The 18,080-nt window shown below is 38.1% G+C and overlaps 1 protein-coding gene across 11 annotated transcripts; it reads left to right on the plus strand.

The window, feature by feature from the left end:
- The first annotated feature begins 146 nt into the window (after positions 1-146).
- Positions 147-11,482, plus strand: LOC118429161 (transmembrane protein 104-like). 11 transcript variants are annotated; one of them, XM_035839588.1, is made up of 11 exons: positions 147-366; positions 3,195-3,316; positions 3,873-4,017; positions 5,099-5,143; positions 6,766-6,853; positions 7,523-7,575; positions 7,885-7,915; positions 8,073-8,172; positions 9,589-9,700; positions 10,058-10,151; positions 10,700-11,482. In XM_035839588.1, the coding sequence occupies exons 1-11, from the start codon at positions 322-324 to the stop codon at positions 11,458-11,460; spliced, it is 1,596 nt and encodes a 531-aa protein (XP_035695481.1). In that variant the 5' UTR covers positions 147-321; the 3' UTR covers positions 11,461-11,482. The 11 variants fall into 11 exon arrangements, with proteins under 11 accessions (XP_035695481.1, XP_035695483.1, XP_035695482.1 ...); XM_035839590.1 differs by having other exon boundaries at positions 3,873-3,957; XM_035839589.1 differs by lacking the exon at positions 5,099-5,143.
- The last annotated feature ends 6,598 nt before the right edge of the window (positions 11,483-18,080 follow it).

Raw genomic sequence — 18,080 nt, forward strand, 5'->3', positions numbered from 1 at the left:
ATAAACATAAATGTTGTGTTACAAATATTTCTTGTATATTTTCAAAATAACTAACTAACATTAATGGTATTTGATCATCATCAGAGTTTTACAATTCTTCTGTCAAAACTTTGATAATTTTTTTTTTCTATTTCTCATGAACAAGTTTTGTTCTGTCGCCCTGAATTGATGACGTCAACAAGATGGCGGAAACCAGGTGACTTTTCGCGGCCACGTACAAGAATTCTTCTTCGGACGACTTTTTCTCATCTTTCCTGACAGAAACTTCAAGTTTAGACACGTCTGACAGGAAGATAAACTTACCGGGGACTGAGCTGAACCATGGCGGGCGACATAACCGAGACGGGATCGTTGTATTCACCCTTTGTGAGTTTCAATCGGTGTTTTTTCTTTGAAGTTTTCTTCGAGATTTTTTTACTGGGTCAACCATATAATCGAAACCATCTGTATAATGATTTTGCATAGTATTTTTTGTTTTATTTGTCCGACAGCATTGTAGTTAAAACGATGTAATGTGTGTACAGCAAAGAGTTGAAAAAAGATACTCGCAAAATTATGTTAGATAGATTTTGTTGATATGATCAAATTATTTTGACCACGGGACTTTTGCCAATTTTTGTATTGATTTCTACCGTCGAACTTTAAACCTTTCATTCTAAAGTCGTACAAAACATCGTAGCATTTTGATTTCATTAAACGTATTATACATCAATGAAAAAAATTATGACCAAATTTTTTTAGATGGTAGAAGTTTAATAGTTAGATTATATACAGGAAAGGTTGGGGAAATGGAAAAGGAACTTGGATTTGATAACTTCCTTAAAAATGTTATTTACAACTTCCCTACTTTCAGTTCTAACTCCAGTGCACAGACATTATTTTATAAAACGCCCTTGCTTAAGTGTCTGCACTGACAAAAAGAAATGTATGATACCTAAAAAGGCATTAACCATTAACGTTTTAAAAATCATATCCAGTTGTTTGAGTAACTGAATTTCGCAAATCTTATCATGACATGGATAAGTTCTGACCTATGTCTAGTCTGTGTAACACAAACTCTGCTGTCCGGAGCTGTAACTGGCCCCTCCCCACATGTTGGGTGGGCTGCTATAAGCAAGATTCAATCAGGCTAACCTACCTCCATATGAAGTACTGAATGCAGTAAATTTATCCATTGTCATAAAGATTTAGTTTCGTTGTAGAAGGCCAAGGGGAAAGTATAATGAAGAAATGTACCAAGTTTCTTAGTGATTTACATGTTTGTATGTATGCAATGTGCCACATGCATATGTAACATTTCAGAACATAGATTAATGGTATTTGCTCTGTCATATGATGACTTTATGATTTATCACATAAGAAGAATATGGCTACTAATGGTCAGTGGTCAATATGAGTTTTCTCCTTTTGGCAAAATCTATTTCCAAGAATTTCAAGAATAAAGTGCCAATTGTGTACATGTATAAGGAAGCGGCTGCATGCCCTTTTCCATAAGGCGTAGTGAGCTATTTTGATTCTCATTAATCATAGCTGGTGCTTATGGAACATAAGTTTTGTTCATGACTTATTCCTAAAGCATCTCTGTATTGCACATAATTTATTTGTTACTAGTATCCAAAGTTAATTGTCAAGACTCGTCGAGACTCATGATCACTGATTGAGTCAAGTTGGTGTCGGTGGTCGCAGCCTTGCTTTACTATCAACCAATGATACCAAATCTAGATCTAGTGCAGTGCTAAAAGGAATGCCTGAAGTTAAGGCCTATGAAAAAAATTTGTGTTCCTGTTTCCCTAGTGACCTACTCAACAAAAACCTACCAACCCTAGACTTTTTTGGGGGGTGGGCTGGGCATATACAGTCACATCGCTTCCAGTTAGAATTTTTATTCAGCCTGCTTCCTATTGAAGTAAAAACACTGCTTGTTCTATCTACTGAAGGATAAATGTATCCAAACTTATGCTCAGAATTAAAGTTTGACATTGAAAGGTACTTAGTGTCCTCATGCATTTCAGTTTATTTTGTTCAACTCTATTGTAATATCACTAGACAGGGCTCGAAATACACTTTTCAGTCAACTTGCACCTGTGCAAGTTAAGCCAAAGGTAACTTGCACCAAAAGAAACTTACTTGCACAATCCAAAATAGTGAACTGTTAACCCCTTATCTCCTCTTCTGAAAATTTGCAAATGTACGCGAGTAAATGGGGATACATACCTGTAAAGACCACATGTTTGGATATTTGAACATTTTTCCGTAGCGTATTTTATTTTTGGTTTGAAATTGTACAAACTGTTTCATTAAAACTGTGAATTTAGCCTCAATTAAAGACAATTCAATGTCTACAACTCAATAAGATCCATAGATTTCTTCTGGACTCTTTGAGTGACATCCATCACAGTAACATCTCCAGAATGAAGTGGTAGAACAACTCAATACAATACACATTACTGGAAAAACCAGTTGAACATTTTAAAGTCACTAATTAGTATGCAAATGTAACTCATATGCAAATCAAGGTAAGACTGCTCTGTTTGTATATATACATGTATGTTTGTGTATATATTTGCATTTGTTTATGTATGTTTCATTGTTTCATATGAACCCTGGTAGACTAGCCCTAAATAGGGCTAAAGGGTATCGGAATAAAGGAATAAAGGAAAGGAACAGCACCATAGGAATCATTAGCATTGTAGAGATGGATTTGTCTAAAATAAATAGTTTACCTGGATGTCTAACCAAATTTAGAAATAACAAATTTAGGCTTTTTTTATTCAGTGTTATTTTCTTTTACCTTTCAATGACAGACAATGACAATATTCTCGGTGTGTGTAAGCTTTTTCTAATGTCAGGTATTAGAGGACAAAAGTAACTTGCACTGGTGCAAGTTTGGTCTAAACTTACTTGCACCACACCAATTTTACTTGCACAAACTTGCATATGCATGTGGTATTTCGAGCCCTGCTAGAGTTTTGGCCTGCCTAAAAAGAAATACATGTACAAGAAAAAGAAAGATAATACCTACTTACCAACCCTAATTTTTTCTAGACTGAAACAGGAAACAAAACATTTTTTTCCTAAGCCGAATCATTGCCAGCTCCCCCATGCAGACCAATACAAGAGTTTAGCACCCCATGTGTTCCTCTGTGTTTATTATACTAGAAAAACTCTCATGTTTTGATATTTCTCTTCCACAGATGGGTCTGATCTACATCTTTAACTTGATAGTAGGGACAGGAGCCCTCACCATGCCTAAAGCCTTCGGTGCTGCTGGCTGGCTGATCAGTCTGGTACTCATCATACTACTGGGCTTCTTCAGGTAGGGACAGTTCATTCTACATGTGTAGATGGGTGGGTGATAGTAGGGACAGGAGCCCTCACCATGCCTAAAGCCTTCGGTGCTGCTGGCTGGCTGATCAGTCTGGTACTCATCATACTACTGGGCTTCTTCAGGTAGGGATGGTTCATTATACATGTGATACAGGTGTAGCTGGGTGGGTGATACATGTACTGATAGTAGGGACAGGAGCCCTCACCATGCCTAAAGCCTTCGGTGCTGCTGGCAGGCTGATCAGTCTGGTACTCATCATACTACTGGGCTTCTTCAGGTAGGGATGGTTCATTAGACATGTGATACAGGTGTAGCTGGGTGGTTGATGGAAAGAATCTAGAGAAAGAGGCCTAAGACTTGTAGGAGAGAAGAACGAAAGAGAGTAAACTTGAGAAATAAAAAAAATCAGAGGCAGCCTTTATTTTTCCTTTAACTGAAAAATTTGATGGACATGATGCTTAAATCTCATTGGTCAAACAGCTTATTTAATTAAGATTGTAATGTATAATGTACATGATGTAGAAAACTTTTCTTATACTTGCAGCTTCATGACCACAACATTTGTTGTGGAGACCATGTCGGTGGCGAACGCCCGTCTGCGCTGGAAGACACGAGAGAAACAGAACGAGGTACACAAAGCCACCTTTGAGGAAAAGTTGCATGCCGCCTTTGCGAACAACCACAAAAAAGTACCGTACCGTACGCCGTTCCGTTTTCCGCCAGGGCAGATCCTTTTGTTAAGGGCGGCGCTTGGTTTGTGCCATGCACACATAGCTTTCACAAATCCCGAAAATTGCACTTTTTTGGCTACACCACATTTCATTTTTTTCTTAAAAAATATAACGGTTGTACTTGTATATAGTATGCATGCTGCTTTCTTCAAACTATTGTATCTTTTTAGCATCTTTTCCTTTTCGCATGTTTTTCTTTACTTTTTGCAGCTTGGCAGAACAAGATTGCTGACTTGCAAACTGATTTGCCCTGTTTTTCTGTTGTGTTTGTTAAAAGTCTTGTGTAATTAGATAAAGCAAATATTGATTATGCAAGCCTGTTTTGCGTTTCATACCATGTATGAATAATGTGTTGGCATGAATTGCAGTATGGTGTCCAGAATCAGTATTATAGTAGTTATTTTTTTATGAAATGTATTTTTTTGCATGGTTTAACTGTGCTAAGGTAATGACTGATCTGTTGTGCTTTTGTTTTGGTACAAAAAAAGGTTAACGTCTGAATTGTACGGATTTGGGGCACCAGTGACTACTCTTATGTTTGATTTAAGATCATCATCTTACAGAAAGTTTTAAGTCTGTTGTGTTATGTCTATATTTCTTCTTATTTCCATGTATTTGCGGAAATGCTAAAAATTGTTTAAGTCAGTCATCAACGGTACAGTCTACTTGTCAGTTTACAATGTACGTCCACTCAGATGGTCACTTAAGCTACCAGAGTGGACGTAAACTGACATAGATGGTACTAAGGCCAGTAACATCATTTGCAACTTTTTATAGCCCCATATATATAAATCTGGCAAAATTTTGGTAAGGCTAAAAGCAGGTCCACATTGGATTTTTTTGGCGATGCCTCAGAGGCGAGCCCTTTTTTCTAATCATGCATGTGAAATCACATTGCTGTAATTTTATGCCTGACAGTGTGTATACACCTTTTACTAACACCAGTATGCAAGTATGCAAGGGATCGCACATTGTGGTTATGATAATTTTTGACGTTGATCGTTTTTTTTACAGTTTCTTGTTTTCCTTTTCCATGTAGAGGGTGCATGGGCCGCCATACTCGTATTATGAAAGAATGAAGAAGGTTCCGCTTTCTCAGTTTGTAGCTCGACACGATTCTGCATGCATGGCTTCTTCTTTTGCTAGATTCCCAATTCCTTCCCCCTATTTATATGTTATGCTGTATTCAGAACTTCTCATAGTCTTCCTTTGTTCCCTTTTATGTGCACTTGCAGATTTGATAAAAAAAAATTTTGTGATTTTTGCAAAGCAATTAGAAAGAGGACTTATAAGTGTTAGATTTGAATGAATTAAGTTTTGAATGAATTTCTTAATATTTGCAGAGTTGCATAGAAAGGGAACAAAACTAGACCAGAAAGCTTGTAAGAAAGCCGGTGTGCTCAGTTTGTCTGTGTGCTGAAAATCTAGTGAACATTTTTGGGGAAAAAGATATCAGAGTGACTTGAACAGGATTTAACTTATTATATACATTATGTGCTGTATACCTAAACTCCGGTTCAAATTCATTCAGGTCCATATGTTCAGGTTCAGGTCCATAATTATAAGTTCGAACCTAAACCTACGCTTGAAATTGTATTTCACATAATCATACCAAGTCAAATAAAACCAAATAAAAACATGGAGCATCATAGACAGACTTGGAACATTGCTTTTAGACATGAACTATCTGAGAATGAAAGTTGAGGGAACTTCTTCATGTCTTACTTGTAATTCTTTCTTTTTTAAACCATTTTCAAATTGGCTTTCAGCAGTTTGATATGCACATTCTACTGATGAAAATTAAAAGGCTTCACACTTTTGCTTTGCAAATTATTAAAAAAATTTTGTTTTAGTGCAAACATGTAGTAGTTGTTATTCATCTGCTGTTTGCCAAGTTATGTACCAGTCTCACATGCATGTGTTTTATTTGCTTTTTTTCTGTCTTCCCAAAGAATGTTCTTTAGGCAGTTATAATATGTGAAATGATATTTTGTATTATTATATTAAGAATTCAACAGAAATATTCTCCCATCATTTTCCTCTTGTTATACCTTAATATTAAGTGCTTTTGAAGTCAAGAACTTTTCAAAATTCATGGTCCTAAAATCAGAAGATGCTCTTTAATTCCATTGGCCAGGGGAGAACCTCACAATATTTAGACTTTTTGTTGCTGATTTGCCATTAAATTTTCTTTAGATAGTGATAAAAATTCAATTTTTTTTAAAGACTTAGCTTACAAGTGCCTCAAAGCATTCAAGAGGCCAATGATGCAGCCAAAAATGATGTTTTCAGATACATTTTCAATTGACAATGTGTTAATAATACTTTAAAATTACAGTGTATCGCTGCATGATTATATTCAATTTATGAAAATTATTATGCACACAAGGAACAGAGGAAAAAAGTTGGTGAGAACTATTTCTACTAAATTCTAGTATAATCTAGTTCATAATTTAAAGTGTGCATGTGCCATGTGATGCACTATGGGTAATATGTCAAAGGTGAATGCCCCTGAGAAGTAAACAAAACATGTCTTGACATGTATTTTGCATTGATCGAGATAATAACTGATTACATGTTAGGGGCCTACACCTTTGACGTTGCACAGTTTAAACTCTGAACTGGTTTGTCATCATGATGTCAGAAGACCTGTTATACGTACTTATTCTACTTCCCTCTCTTTTCTTCCCTTTTTCCTTTTCTAAGGATGATGCACACACTGAAGATGTGATAGAAGATGAAGAAGAGAATCAGTCAGAAGAGGAGAGAAGAGCACTTCTAGCTCCTGTCAATGGTACATGACTTTGACATGTTGACATGCATGTTTCTATTTTTGGCAATGCCTCAAGGGTGGAGGTATTCTTTATTTTCCTGTACTTGAGAAGATAAGGCCTAGACTATACTTCTGAGAGAATTGGGGTCATTACATAGGGATTGTCTTATCTTTTTTTTCTTTGTTTTTTTTTCTAGGCCTAGGTTTCTGATTATGATGATGATTTTTAGATTTCAGTCAAAATAAGCCAACAGCAACAATTGTCATATGATTTAATGGCTTACTGTAAAATATCTAGTTTTTCCTGTAATTTTTTCGTGTGTCAAAATGCAGAGCTTCCCCATTGTTGTCTCTATGTTTTGTTGTGCAAAATAAGACTAAATGTGTTCATGTTTTTTGCAACTTCATGAAGGTATTGATGAAACAGGTTAGTTTGCATATTACATATGAAATAAGTATTGTCTGCATTCTTTATAAGACTCGCTGCCGATAGACGGAACTGGAGAAAGCTTGCAGCTGCCTGCTCTGCAGCCGACTGATGATGATGATGATGATGATTAGACTGTATCTTTCTAAAGTGACTTGGTTTACATGCAATGCGTGTACCCTTTGTACAATCATTCATTGTCTATAGTTTCATTTTGAAAAGTGACTTCATCACTGTATGTTTTATCTGATGTTCTTCTGTAGATCCCAAAAGAAGAAGAGTCGACCTGTATGACATCACAGAAAGGGTGGAGATGGTAATTATAAGGTCTTTACCTAAGGCTGTTTCCAGTACTGCCCCCTAGTGGAAGTAAGATGTACTGCAGCATGTTCAGGGATGTAAATTTCAGAAGAATGTTTCCTTGGAACTATATATAAAATAGACCTCATTTGATTCCTTATTCAGTAAATAAGATACAATTTATGTTTGCAGTGTAGTATTACTGAGCTTTTTTGTTTTATATGCTTTTACATATACATATACATGTAAGCTGTGTGCTTTTTGCCCGATCCGCGATAGATATATAATTCATCTGAACAAAATAATGTGGTATTTTCTTTTCCAGGGCCAAATGGCATCCATGTTCTTCAACAAAAGTAAGAACCAGTTATAGTCCCTTCAAGTTTTCTTAAGAGTATGATTATAATCTAAATGTTCTCCTAATGACAGTTGTGTAATTTGAACCTGTCAAATAGATTAATACAATCATACAAGTGGTTGTCAATGATATATAATCTATTTCTTTGTCCCCAGTTGGCTGGTACCTGTTCTACCTGTGCATTGTTATCTACCTGTACGGAGACCTGGCCATCTATGCTGCCGCTGTGCCCAAGTCACTCAGGGATATCACATGGTGAGTCCTAGTGTCCTTATTACCTCAGAGGAGTTGGTTCACTCTCCAAACAACTCCAAACAAACCACCATCTTACATGTGGCTATCAGTTCTTGTCCCTGTGGGACTTTGTCCGCTAGCAAACGAGAGGGTGGAGAAGGAAATGCACACCCCTCCTTCACCTTAAAAAGTCACATGCAGGCCAGGCAGACTGCAAGTAAATGTCTACCTACCATTGTCTTCCGAGACAGATGGACGCCAACATATAGCAACAACAAAGTTGGTCACCTTTGAACGGATTACTGTTTTTTGGTTGTGTATGTGTGTTTGCACCTGTAACTCAAGATCCTTTTCGTGGATTTGTGTGAATATTAGTCTATTGCTACAATGTAGTTGTTGAGCTACCAAAGAGACATGGAAATTTTGGGCCCCCTAGCAGTATTTTCAGGAACTGCAGCATTGCAGACCAACACCCCTTTCCTGTATAGTCTACAATGAACCCTATTCTTTTCAACTCCATTCTTTTATTAGGTGTGGCTCTCCTCAAATACATAACCTCCAGGTAACGTCCTATCTGAAGGATGTTCCTAACAGTACTCATTTTCACCTGAGTGAAGTTGTATAAAGTGCCTTTCCCAAGGCCACAGCAAGAACATTTGTTCTTCTCTTTGCCATGCCATAACCAGGGCTCAAAATTCATTTTGGGATTAGGTGCACTGGTGCACCCAGCTCAAAAAAATGGGTGCACCAAAAAATGTTTGGGTGCACCACTTAAATTTAAGTAGAATGTCAGAAAACCTAATAGCAAAACTTAGTTACAAGCTTTCAAATTGACCATGACAGACATTTTTATTATCTTTATAACACTTCGAATTGTCAAGAATATGATGTATACTAGTATACTTGATATCTTTACATACATAAACCTAATAAAATATTTGGGTGCACCCTGTGCACCCACAGAAAATAATTGGGTGCACAACTCCAGTTTTGGGTGCACCTGGGTGCACATGCACCCAGTATTTTGAGCCCTGCATAACTGTAACGGTATGTGTACCTTCCATTGCTCCAGCCCAGTGAACATCACCTGTAACATTAAGCCCATGCCATAACTGTAACGGTATGTGTACCTTCCATTGCTCCAGCCCAGTGAACATCACCTGTAACATTAAGCCCATGCCATAACTGTAACGGTATGTGTACCTTCCATTGCTCCAGCCCAGTGAACATCACCTGTAACATTAAGCCCATGCCATAACTGTAACGGTATGTGTACCTTCCATTGCTCCAGCCCAGTGAACATCACCTGTAACATTAAGCCCATGCCATAACTGTAATGGTATGTGTACCTTCCATTGCTCCAGCCCAGTGAACATCACCTGTAACATTAAGCCCATGCCATAACTGTAATGGTATGTGTACCTTCCATTGTTCCAGCCCAGTGAACATCACCTGTAACATTAAGCCATCCAAGCAGATCAACCTGACCAACTCTTCACCATGCTGGGGGACTGCTGTCAACAGGCAGAATGCTTACAGGGTGTATCTGGTAAGCAACTAGTGTAACAGTTTTTACAGTCACTGTGATGGTTATGATAATAAATGAATTATGTTCTTATTTTATATAATAATCCTAAACAGTTTTATTGCTTTATTTCCTTTTCCCATTAGTAAACAAAGCATGAAAAAGATAGACATGTTCTGCATGATGAGTGATAAAATTGTTATGCTGAATAAAGCCTGTAGTTAGGCTGAATGATATCTAAAAGCCCATTAATTAATTAATGTTGAAGAGTATGGCTGAAAGAAAGCTTCAACAGTTAAAATTTATGCTCTTAATAAAGATGATACTCTATCCAAATGCCTTTCCTGTTTTATAGCAACAATTTTATCTTTGTTTTGTCAGGGTGCCTTCTCCTTGCTACTCGGGCCGTTTGTGTTCTTCAACGTGCAGAAAACCAAGTACCTACAACTTCTCACATCTCTCATGCGATGGGTTGGTGAGTATCCCCTTTTTATTACCTTCATAAAGTGGAGGTACTGTGTGGCAATAATTTTACCAATGAGCTTGTATCCTTGCTTTCACAAAATATGTAGTTGCTGTGCTTGGATTGTGATAACATAATATTTGGAATGTAGATACTATATGTTGTGATCCTGAAAATGTGCTTTCTCCAGTTACCTAAATGTTATCCTGACTTTGAATCTTGAGTTAAAGATCTCGGCAGTTTTTGCTTACTTGACTTGCATGTTGATGAAAAGGGTTACAATCCTTAGGACGGGATGTTAAGTCATGACCAACTGTTCATAATGCTTGTTGATAACAACCAGAAAAATTTCAATAACTGTAACTGTAAGTTGAACCTGTAGATGATGTACAACTTGTATAGCATCTGCCTTTTCTGTCATGACTGCCAGAAGAGTACGTAGCTCAAATGTTCATTGAGTTAAGTTGGTTTGAGATCACTTTCCATTCTTGTGCAGTGCACTTAATATTTAGCGTTTGATATCAAGTAAAGTAACCTGTTTCTACTCGTTCTAATTTTAGCGTTCACGATAATGATCATCTTGGCGATGACCCGTATAACCCACGGCAAGGGCGAGGGCCATCCCAAGATGGAGTCCATCACCAGCGTGCCCAACCTCTTTGGTGTGTGCGTCTACTCCTTCATGTGCCAGCACTCCCTGCCTTCGCTCGTCACTCCAATCAAGAACAAGCGCCACCTATCGCTTCTCGTCTTCTTCGACTTTCTCGTAATCCTCGTCTTCTACTTGGTGTTGTCGTTCACCGGCATCTTCTGCTTCAACAACAAGGACATCAAGGACATCTATACCCTCAACTTCATGGACAAGTGCGATCCGATCACGAGCGCGAAGGAGATCAGTTACTTCCTCGGACTGTTCCCGGTGTTCACGCTGAGCACGAACTTTCCCATCATCGCGATCACGTTGCGGAATAATCTCAAAACATTGTTCCACAGGGACGGGTACACTTATCCATGGATCATCGATAGAATATTCTTCCCGCTTCTCACCATAGTCCCGCCGATAGCGGTCGCTTTTGGCACCGACGATCTCGAATTCTTGGTAGGGGTAACGGGATCGTACGCGGGGGCGGGAATACAGTATCTTGTGCCGGCGTTCCTTGTTTATTCGGCGAGAAAAGAGCAGAGAATACTGTTTGGGCCGGGCTCTATAAACAAGCACACGTCGCCGTTTAGACATACATTTTGGGTGTATTTCGTTTGGATCTGGGGAACGCTGTCTATTATTTTTGTTACTGTCAATCATATTTTGACAAAGAGCTAGAATGAGACGTCTTGCCATGACATGTCCCCAGAGCAAAGAATAAAGCATCTCTACAGAACATAACTAGAAAAGCAAAATAGATGAAACAATCTCCTGTATGTAACATTGTGCAATATTTGCACCAATTGCAAGCTCCGTACACACATAATCATGCAATACAGGGGAATTTGGCAATACAAGAAACAATGCAGTGTGCTTGTCAAGAGTTGAAAAGTATGAAAGTATGATGTACTTATTAATCATAATAGAACAAGTTGAAGTACTAAATAAAAACAGGTTAATCTCAAAAAATTTAATTTTGGTTCTTATAGCTTTGTTACAGTTAAATTATAAGCTTAAGACAACAACATGTGCCAGAAAGGAAATCAATTTTATACCAAAAGAAAATCACAGAAACCTGGTTTATAAGTTGTGTGATTGCAGGTAGCTTAAAAGACTAATGAATTATTCTTTTTTGACATGAAATGTTGGCTATGAAAATTTTATAATTTTCAACTGTTAAGGCTGCAAAAGTTGTTTAAAATGATTAAAAATTTCAGACGATCAGAATGCCCTTGCCACAATATTCTAGGTTCCATATCATATTCAGAGAAGAAAGCTTTTGTTGCCAGTATCAGGTGACTTTAGCATACAAATCATTTGAAAACAAGACATCAAAGATCACATGCCTTCCTGAAAAATGAGTTTTTGGGGAAATTTTTTGTTTTATTCAATGTCTTTGTTGTCAATTACTAATTGATACTATCTGTTGCATTTTCCCACTGGTTCTCACAGACATATCACTAAAGGAATGTTGAAAACAGGAACTGAGATAATCTTTGATAATTTTGGAACCTTTGACCTACGTTCCTGTGAGTGTCAATGTGTCTAGCATGTGGGAACACCAAAAACAATTAAAAGTCCTTCAGTTTCACGAAAGAAAAATTGTTTTGAATTATCCCAAATCGAAACCTGCAATATTTTGATTTTCTCACAGTATGAGATTAACATGATGTCTCCAACCTTAAGCAAAATTTAATATTTGTATAATTCTTTGGTGAGGTTTACTGTTAATTGCTTTTTGTACAATGTAACAAGCATTCTTTTGCTCCTTCTCAGCTTATTTTGGGGGAGGGGATACTCTATTGTGTTAAGTAACAAAATACATTGTAATGCATTTAGCAAATTCTGTATTGTACAAGATGGTTTCCATGAAACCTTGTATGAATTTGAGATTCAAGTGGAAATTTCTTCTGGAATCGTTCATTCTGCTCTCAGGTTGATACAATGATATAATATTATCCAGAGACATGTCAAGTTTTCCATTTTGTGAAAATTATTTTTAGAAATGTGTATATTGTTAACTGTGAACTTTGCAATGTGAAAAAGGCACTTAGTTCTTACACAACGTGTCCCCGTAATGTCCATATTGATAAAATTCCACCCATTTATAAGGGAACTTCAGGTGTAAGCCTCAAGTGTCAACTTCAGGTGTAAGCCTCAAGTGTCAACTTCAGGTGTAAGCCTCAAGTGTCTGACCTCTGCATGATTGTATAGAGGAACCCCCCACACTTCTTGAAAAAAGTAGGAATGACCCATTGTGCTTGTCTAAAAAAACTTAAGCCACAGCATAGCAAAGAAGCCTGATGTCAGACTGATATGTGATATTCTCACAATTATAGAAACTTTTGTACAGGTGCTCTACAGTAATGTTTGTTCTATTTGATGAAATTGGTATTATTTGGGTCTGTTAGAATTTCTGTTGACCAAATGAACTACAAAACTGGGCAATTGTATCTTGAATTTTTGATAAATAGTAAAATGTACAATTTTTACTGTCTTTTGCAGTTAAAACTTGTTACATTATAGAAAGAGCATAATATATATAGTATATTGTTATTTATATATATATTTGTTAATTCTTACACTGCCAACCATCTTAGTTGGTTGATCAAGCTAAAAGTATTACATGTAGTTGACCAAACATTTTGCAAACCGCAAGTCACCCGAAGAATTTAATATTTCTTCCGTAGAAATTCATGCCATGTAATATTTGCTTATATTTTGAATTTTCTCGCCATGAGGTATTATTTAGATTTTGTATCTATATGAAAAAATTGGATTCTGGAATAAGCAGGGTCCTGGTTTCAACTATGTATACATATTGATACACTGTGAGTAATATGTCGATGTCTATTGTAAGTCAATATTTATGTTATTTCCCAGCAATATGCACATTGAAACCGCACTCATATCAAGAAGTATTTTTGTGATCATGTGTTGCATTTCAAAACATTTCAAAAAGTTGTCTGACAATTTGAAGAGAATATATTTGGGAATTTAATTGCAAATCTGTGTACATACACATCAGTGTCTACAAGATTATATGCTGGGTTATTTTCATGCATATAAAGTTGTGCCTTTTGCCTCGTCTGTTAAAAAATGTAAGTGTTCTGAAACTCTGGGAGCATGGTTAAAATATATATAATTCCAGAAAGAAGCAAATAAAGATATTACTGATGGTCACTTTTGTAATGTTGATTGTTGTTTATGGATTCATACATCATACATGCATATTAATGCAATGATTTACATAAGTGAAACCATCTCACGGTGTGTGTGTGTGTGTGTGTGTGTGTGTGTGTGTGAGTGTGTGTGTGTATGAATATGTGTTTGAGTGTGTGTATGTTTGTGTGTGGAAGTGCGTGTATGTGTGTGTGAGTGTGTGTTTGTATGTATGTGTGTGTGAGTGTGTGTTTGTATGTGTGTGTGTGTGTGTATGTGTGTGGAAGTGCGTGTATGTGAGTGTGTGTTTGTATGTGTGTGTGAGTGTGTGTGTGTGTGTGTGTGTATGTGTGTGGAAGTGCGTGTATGTGAGTGTGTGTTTGTATGTGTGTGTGGATGAACAGCATAACTCGAGAAGGCCCTAATGGATTGTATTGTTTGGTATGTGAGGAGGTTTTGATGAGGGGCCCCCTATTCGTTTGTTAAGGTACTGCACCACTTGATATTTCGAGTTTTGGACATGCTAGAATGAGGTACTAGGTTGAATGGTAGATAGCCCTTGTGACAGAGATATTGATATAGGCTTGGGTCTCCTGGCGGCTTTTTCGGAACTGCAGGAGGCGGTTAACGTTTGGTTTCAGACTTTGTAAGAGCATAACTCAAGAAGCGGTCGACAAATTACTTTTAGTGTGATGCTTACTAAGTTAGAAAAAAAGTCTTTGTAATTAGGCGTAGACATGCAAATGATGAAGATTGACTCACAAGAAACGTTGAATGACAAAAAAATTTATTTGATAACATGGAAACAAGAAAAACGGATATTGTGAAGGAAAAAAAATACAGCTATTCAAACAGACCACCAGCCGGTCGCCCCGACTCTGGTATGCTTTACATAGCGATGTAATCCAATTTCCCCGTCTTTAACGACAAGTTACGGGTCAGGCGTCGTCCATTACACCACGCAGCGTACTACTTATTATTCCCCCCGTAAGGTAGGCCGTCAGGTTGTGTTACACGGGCGGGCGCACCCCTGCTTAACCCCGCCGCGTGTGCCGCACACGGGTCGCGGGAACACAACCCTAAGCTATCAATAATGGATAAACGGGGAAAACAATACATGCTATGGTGTTGTACAAGTTCACGGCTGTCTATTGTACTTAAACGTCAAGAAGAATTGATTGGAGAAATAGCGATTAAAGACTACTACTGGAACTTTACTTTCCTGACAGCTAATGCTAGTTCTCCTTTATCCGTGGGGTAACATATTTCCGTTACTATCAGAAATATGAAGTCGACGGACGCTACTTTCAAACTACAATATTTCGAACATATATCACAACTTGAAACTACCGTCCTTCAGGTGGATATACCTAATACCGTCTTGGTAAACACAACGAATATAGGTTACCCTGCGGATAAAGGTGAACTAACGTTACCCACCTACTAGTACCTAATATCATGATGAACCATCCAGCTTCTCACAGTTGTGCTGTTCACACACATTTTCACACACACACACACACACACACACACACACACACACACACACACACACACACACACACACACACAGGGGGGGGTAGAACAGCACAGAAAACATAGCCTTTGGGGCGTAACATGTTGCTTTTCGTTTTGAGAAATACCTTATGTACGTAGTCGCAGATCATTTTAAAATGGCGCAACAATTCTAGTATTTTCTCTTATAAAGTGTTTGAAACACCTAAAATCAGTTCTTCATATTGATCCGTCCACCAACCCATACGTCTACTCAACCGCTAGTTTCAAAAATTCAAATTCAACCGACGACCAGTAAAATCCAACCAATCAAGATAACGTAAACTTTCTGAATGTTTTCAAAATCAATATTCACGCTCCTACCTCTTTAAGTACGAGACTACCCATTGTCCAGTGACCCGCAAATTGACCTTTCGTGATACCGCATGATTCCCGAGGCCACTTGCGACATCTAACGGCCGTACGGAATAATTGATAAGACAGTTTGCGCTCTCCTTTTCTCCAACGGACAATGCACCCCTCGGTACACGCAAATCGTGGCTTTAGGCCACAGCAAGTAAATTGTATGGATGACATCCTCTGCAGACTTAAAAAAATTAGATAGGGCGAAATAAAAAAGAAGATGGGTGAAAAATTATACAAGATGTCTACATTTTCAACTGAATAGACACCATAAACGTTGTAACAAGAAGTAACAAGGGACAAAACATGGTATCACTGCGAACAAGTCATTCATTCCTGTATTTAAGAAGTGAACTATATATAGTATTGTAAAAGTGATACTAGACTGGTATCACTTACATGTGTACCAAGTTGGCAACGTTAACCACACTCATGACTTAAATAGCGATGCCACTTTTACAACTATAATAATAATAATAATAATAATAATAATCTGGTGTATTTTGCAGCCAGTAGGTACCCAAAGTATGAGTAATGAGGCTGTTTAACGTGGTCGAGGCACCTCCTCGAGCACATAGCTTCACTTATACCCCCTTTCCACTAGGACGGCGCTCTCACGGCGCTCTCTCTGCGACCTCAAATATGGAAGAGCGCGGTGAGAGCGTGGTGGGATCGCCAAGGTCGCCATGGGAGCGCGCAGAGAGCGCGGTGGGAGCGCCATGGTCGCCATGGTCGCCATCACCTCCGCGACTGTTTTGAACCTGCTCAAAACAGTCGCCGTGAGAGCGCCGTGGACGGCGATCTAACGATGAGCGCAGAGAGAGCGCCAAGGGAGCGCGCAGCGAGCGCCCTGAGCGCCAAGAGAGCGCACAGCGAGCGCGATTGGTCTCAACAGTGGTTATGATACAAAATTAGCTAGGACGGCGCTCTCACGGCGCTCTCTCTGCGCTCTCAACTGCGGTTTCAGAAGAAGTATATTTGAAACAGACAGAACCCGGAGAAATGTTTAATATGTACCGATGATTTACAATTAAACAAACTGAGAAGGAATAACCAGGATTTAAAAAAAGGTTTATCATTTCTCAACTTATTTCTTTAAAATTTCAACATGATGACATCAATTTTCTTGTTCTTCATCTGTACATTTATATTATTGAAGTCCTGTTTTCAATAAATCGAAGTGTTTCAGTGTTGTATGATTTACACTAAAAGCGTGGCATGATAAAGCAATTTATGGTGAACAAGCTACATGACAGATTTAAGAAAAAGGAACAAGACAAACGTGCATATTTCAGTCTGAGTGACTGTACAGTGACCAAAATTGGATTTGTTTACAGCCTTGATGGAACAACAATGTGTAAAGAAAGATTAATTCTATTTGACCAGAGCGAAAGCTTGCGTGATAATTTTGTATCACCTTTTCATTGAGGGCGGTCGACGCCTTTTGTAGGCAAAGTTGGGCGTAGAATACAATTTATATCCGTGGTATTTGTGGATATTACGAAGAGAACCTAGTATATTATTGTGTTCACAATATGGAACGTTTATTTAACTTAAATCTGTGGTATTTGGATTATGAAAGGTGACACACGTACAGATATGTCAGGTATCTTTTGAAAAATGGATACTCCAATTATATACAGTTTACTTTCCTTTCCTTTCACGGGTGTATCAAATGCTCACGTATGTTCATTCTCTTCGCCAAGAAGAGTATGAGATTGCTTGACTTGGGTCTGTATGTAGGTCAACAGCATATAACTCGAGAAATTGTGGATGGAACTTTGTGATTTTTGGTAGGTGTGTAGCAGTTGTCGAAAGGAATGCCAAGTTTGAAAACGGTTTACCTGGCGTTTTCCTACGGTACTGCAGCGAGCTTGGTATGTTTTTTGCGGTTTGTTTGGGGCAGCATAAGTCAAAATCTAGCTGGGCGATTTTCACGAAACTTGGTAGGTATGTAGCGGTTTTGGAGAGGAAGGTCAAGTGCGAAAATGGTTTACCTGGCTCTTACCTATGGTGCTGTAGCGGGATTTGTATGTAAGTGCGTTTGTCTGTAAGCAAGATAACTCGAGAACCCTTGAATGGATCCTGATTATATTTGTTAGGTGGATTGGGGTTAGGAAAACGAAGGTCAAGTTCGATAATGGGCACCCTAGTGGCTGCCTAAGGTACTGCAGCAAAACTTTTAATTTTGGCACTTCGTGTTCTGGACATGCTGTGGT

The sequence above is a fragment of the Branchiostoma floridae genome, chromosome 13, assembly GCF_000003815.2.
Source record: "Branchiostoma floridae strain S238N-H82 chromosome 13, Bfl_VNyyK, whole genome shotgun sequence".
Taxonomy (NCBI): Eukaryota; Metazoa; Chordata; class Leptocardii; order Amphioxiformes; family Branchiostomatidae; genus Branchiostoma; species Branchiostoma floridae.

Excerpts from the sequence above, each read along its gene's own strand:
- LOC118429161 (XM_035839588.1), top strand. The coding sequence starts at position 322 with ATGGCGGGCGACATAACCGAGACGGGATCGTTGTATTCACCCTTT. Across the intron at positions 7,916-8,072 it reads ATCCATGTTCTTCAACAAAA|TTGGCTGGTACCTGTTCTAC; the intron begins GTAAGAACCAGT and ends CTTTGTCCCCAG. Across the intron at positions 9,701-10,057 it reads ATGCTTACAGGGTGTATCTG|GGTGCCTTCTCCTTGCTACT; the intron begins GTAAGCAACTAG and ends TTGTTTTGTCAG.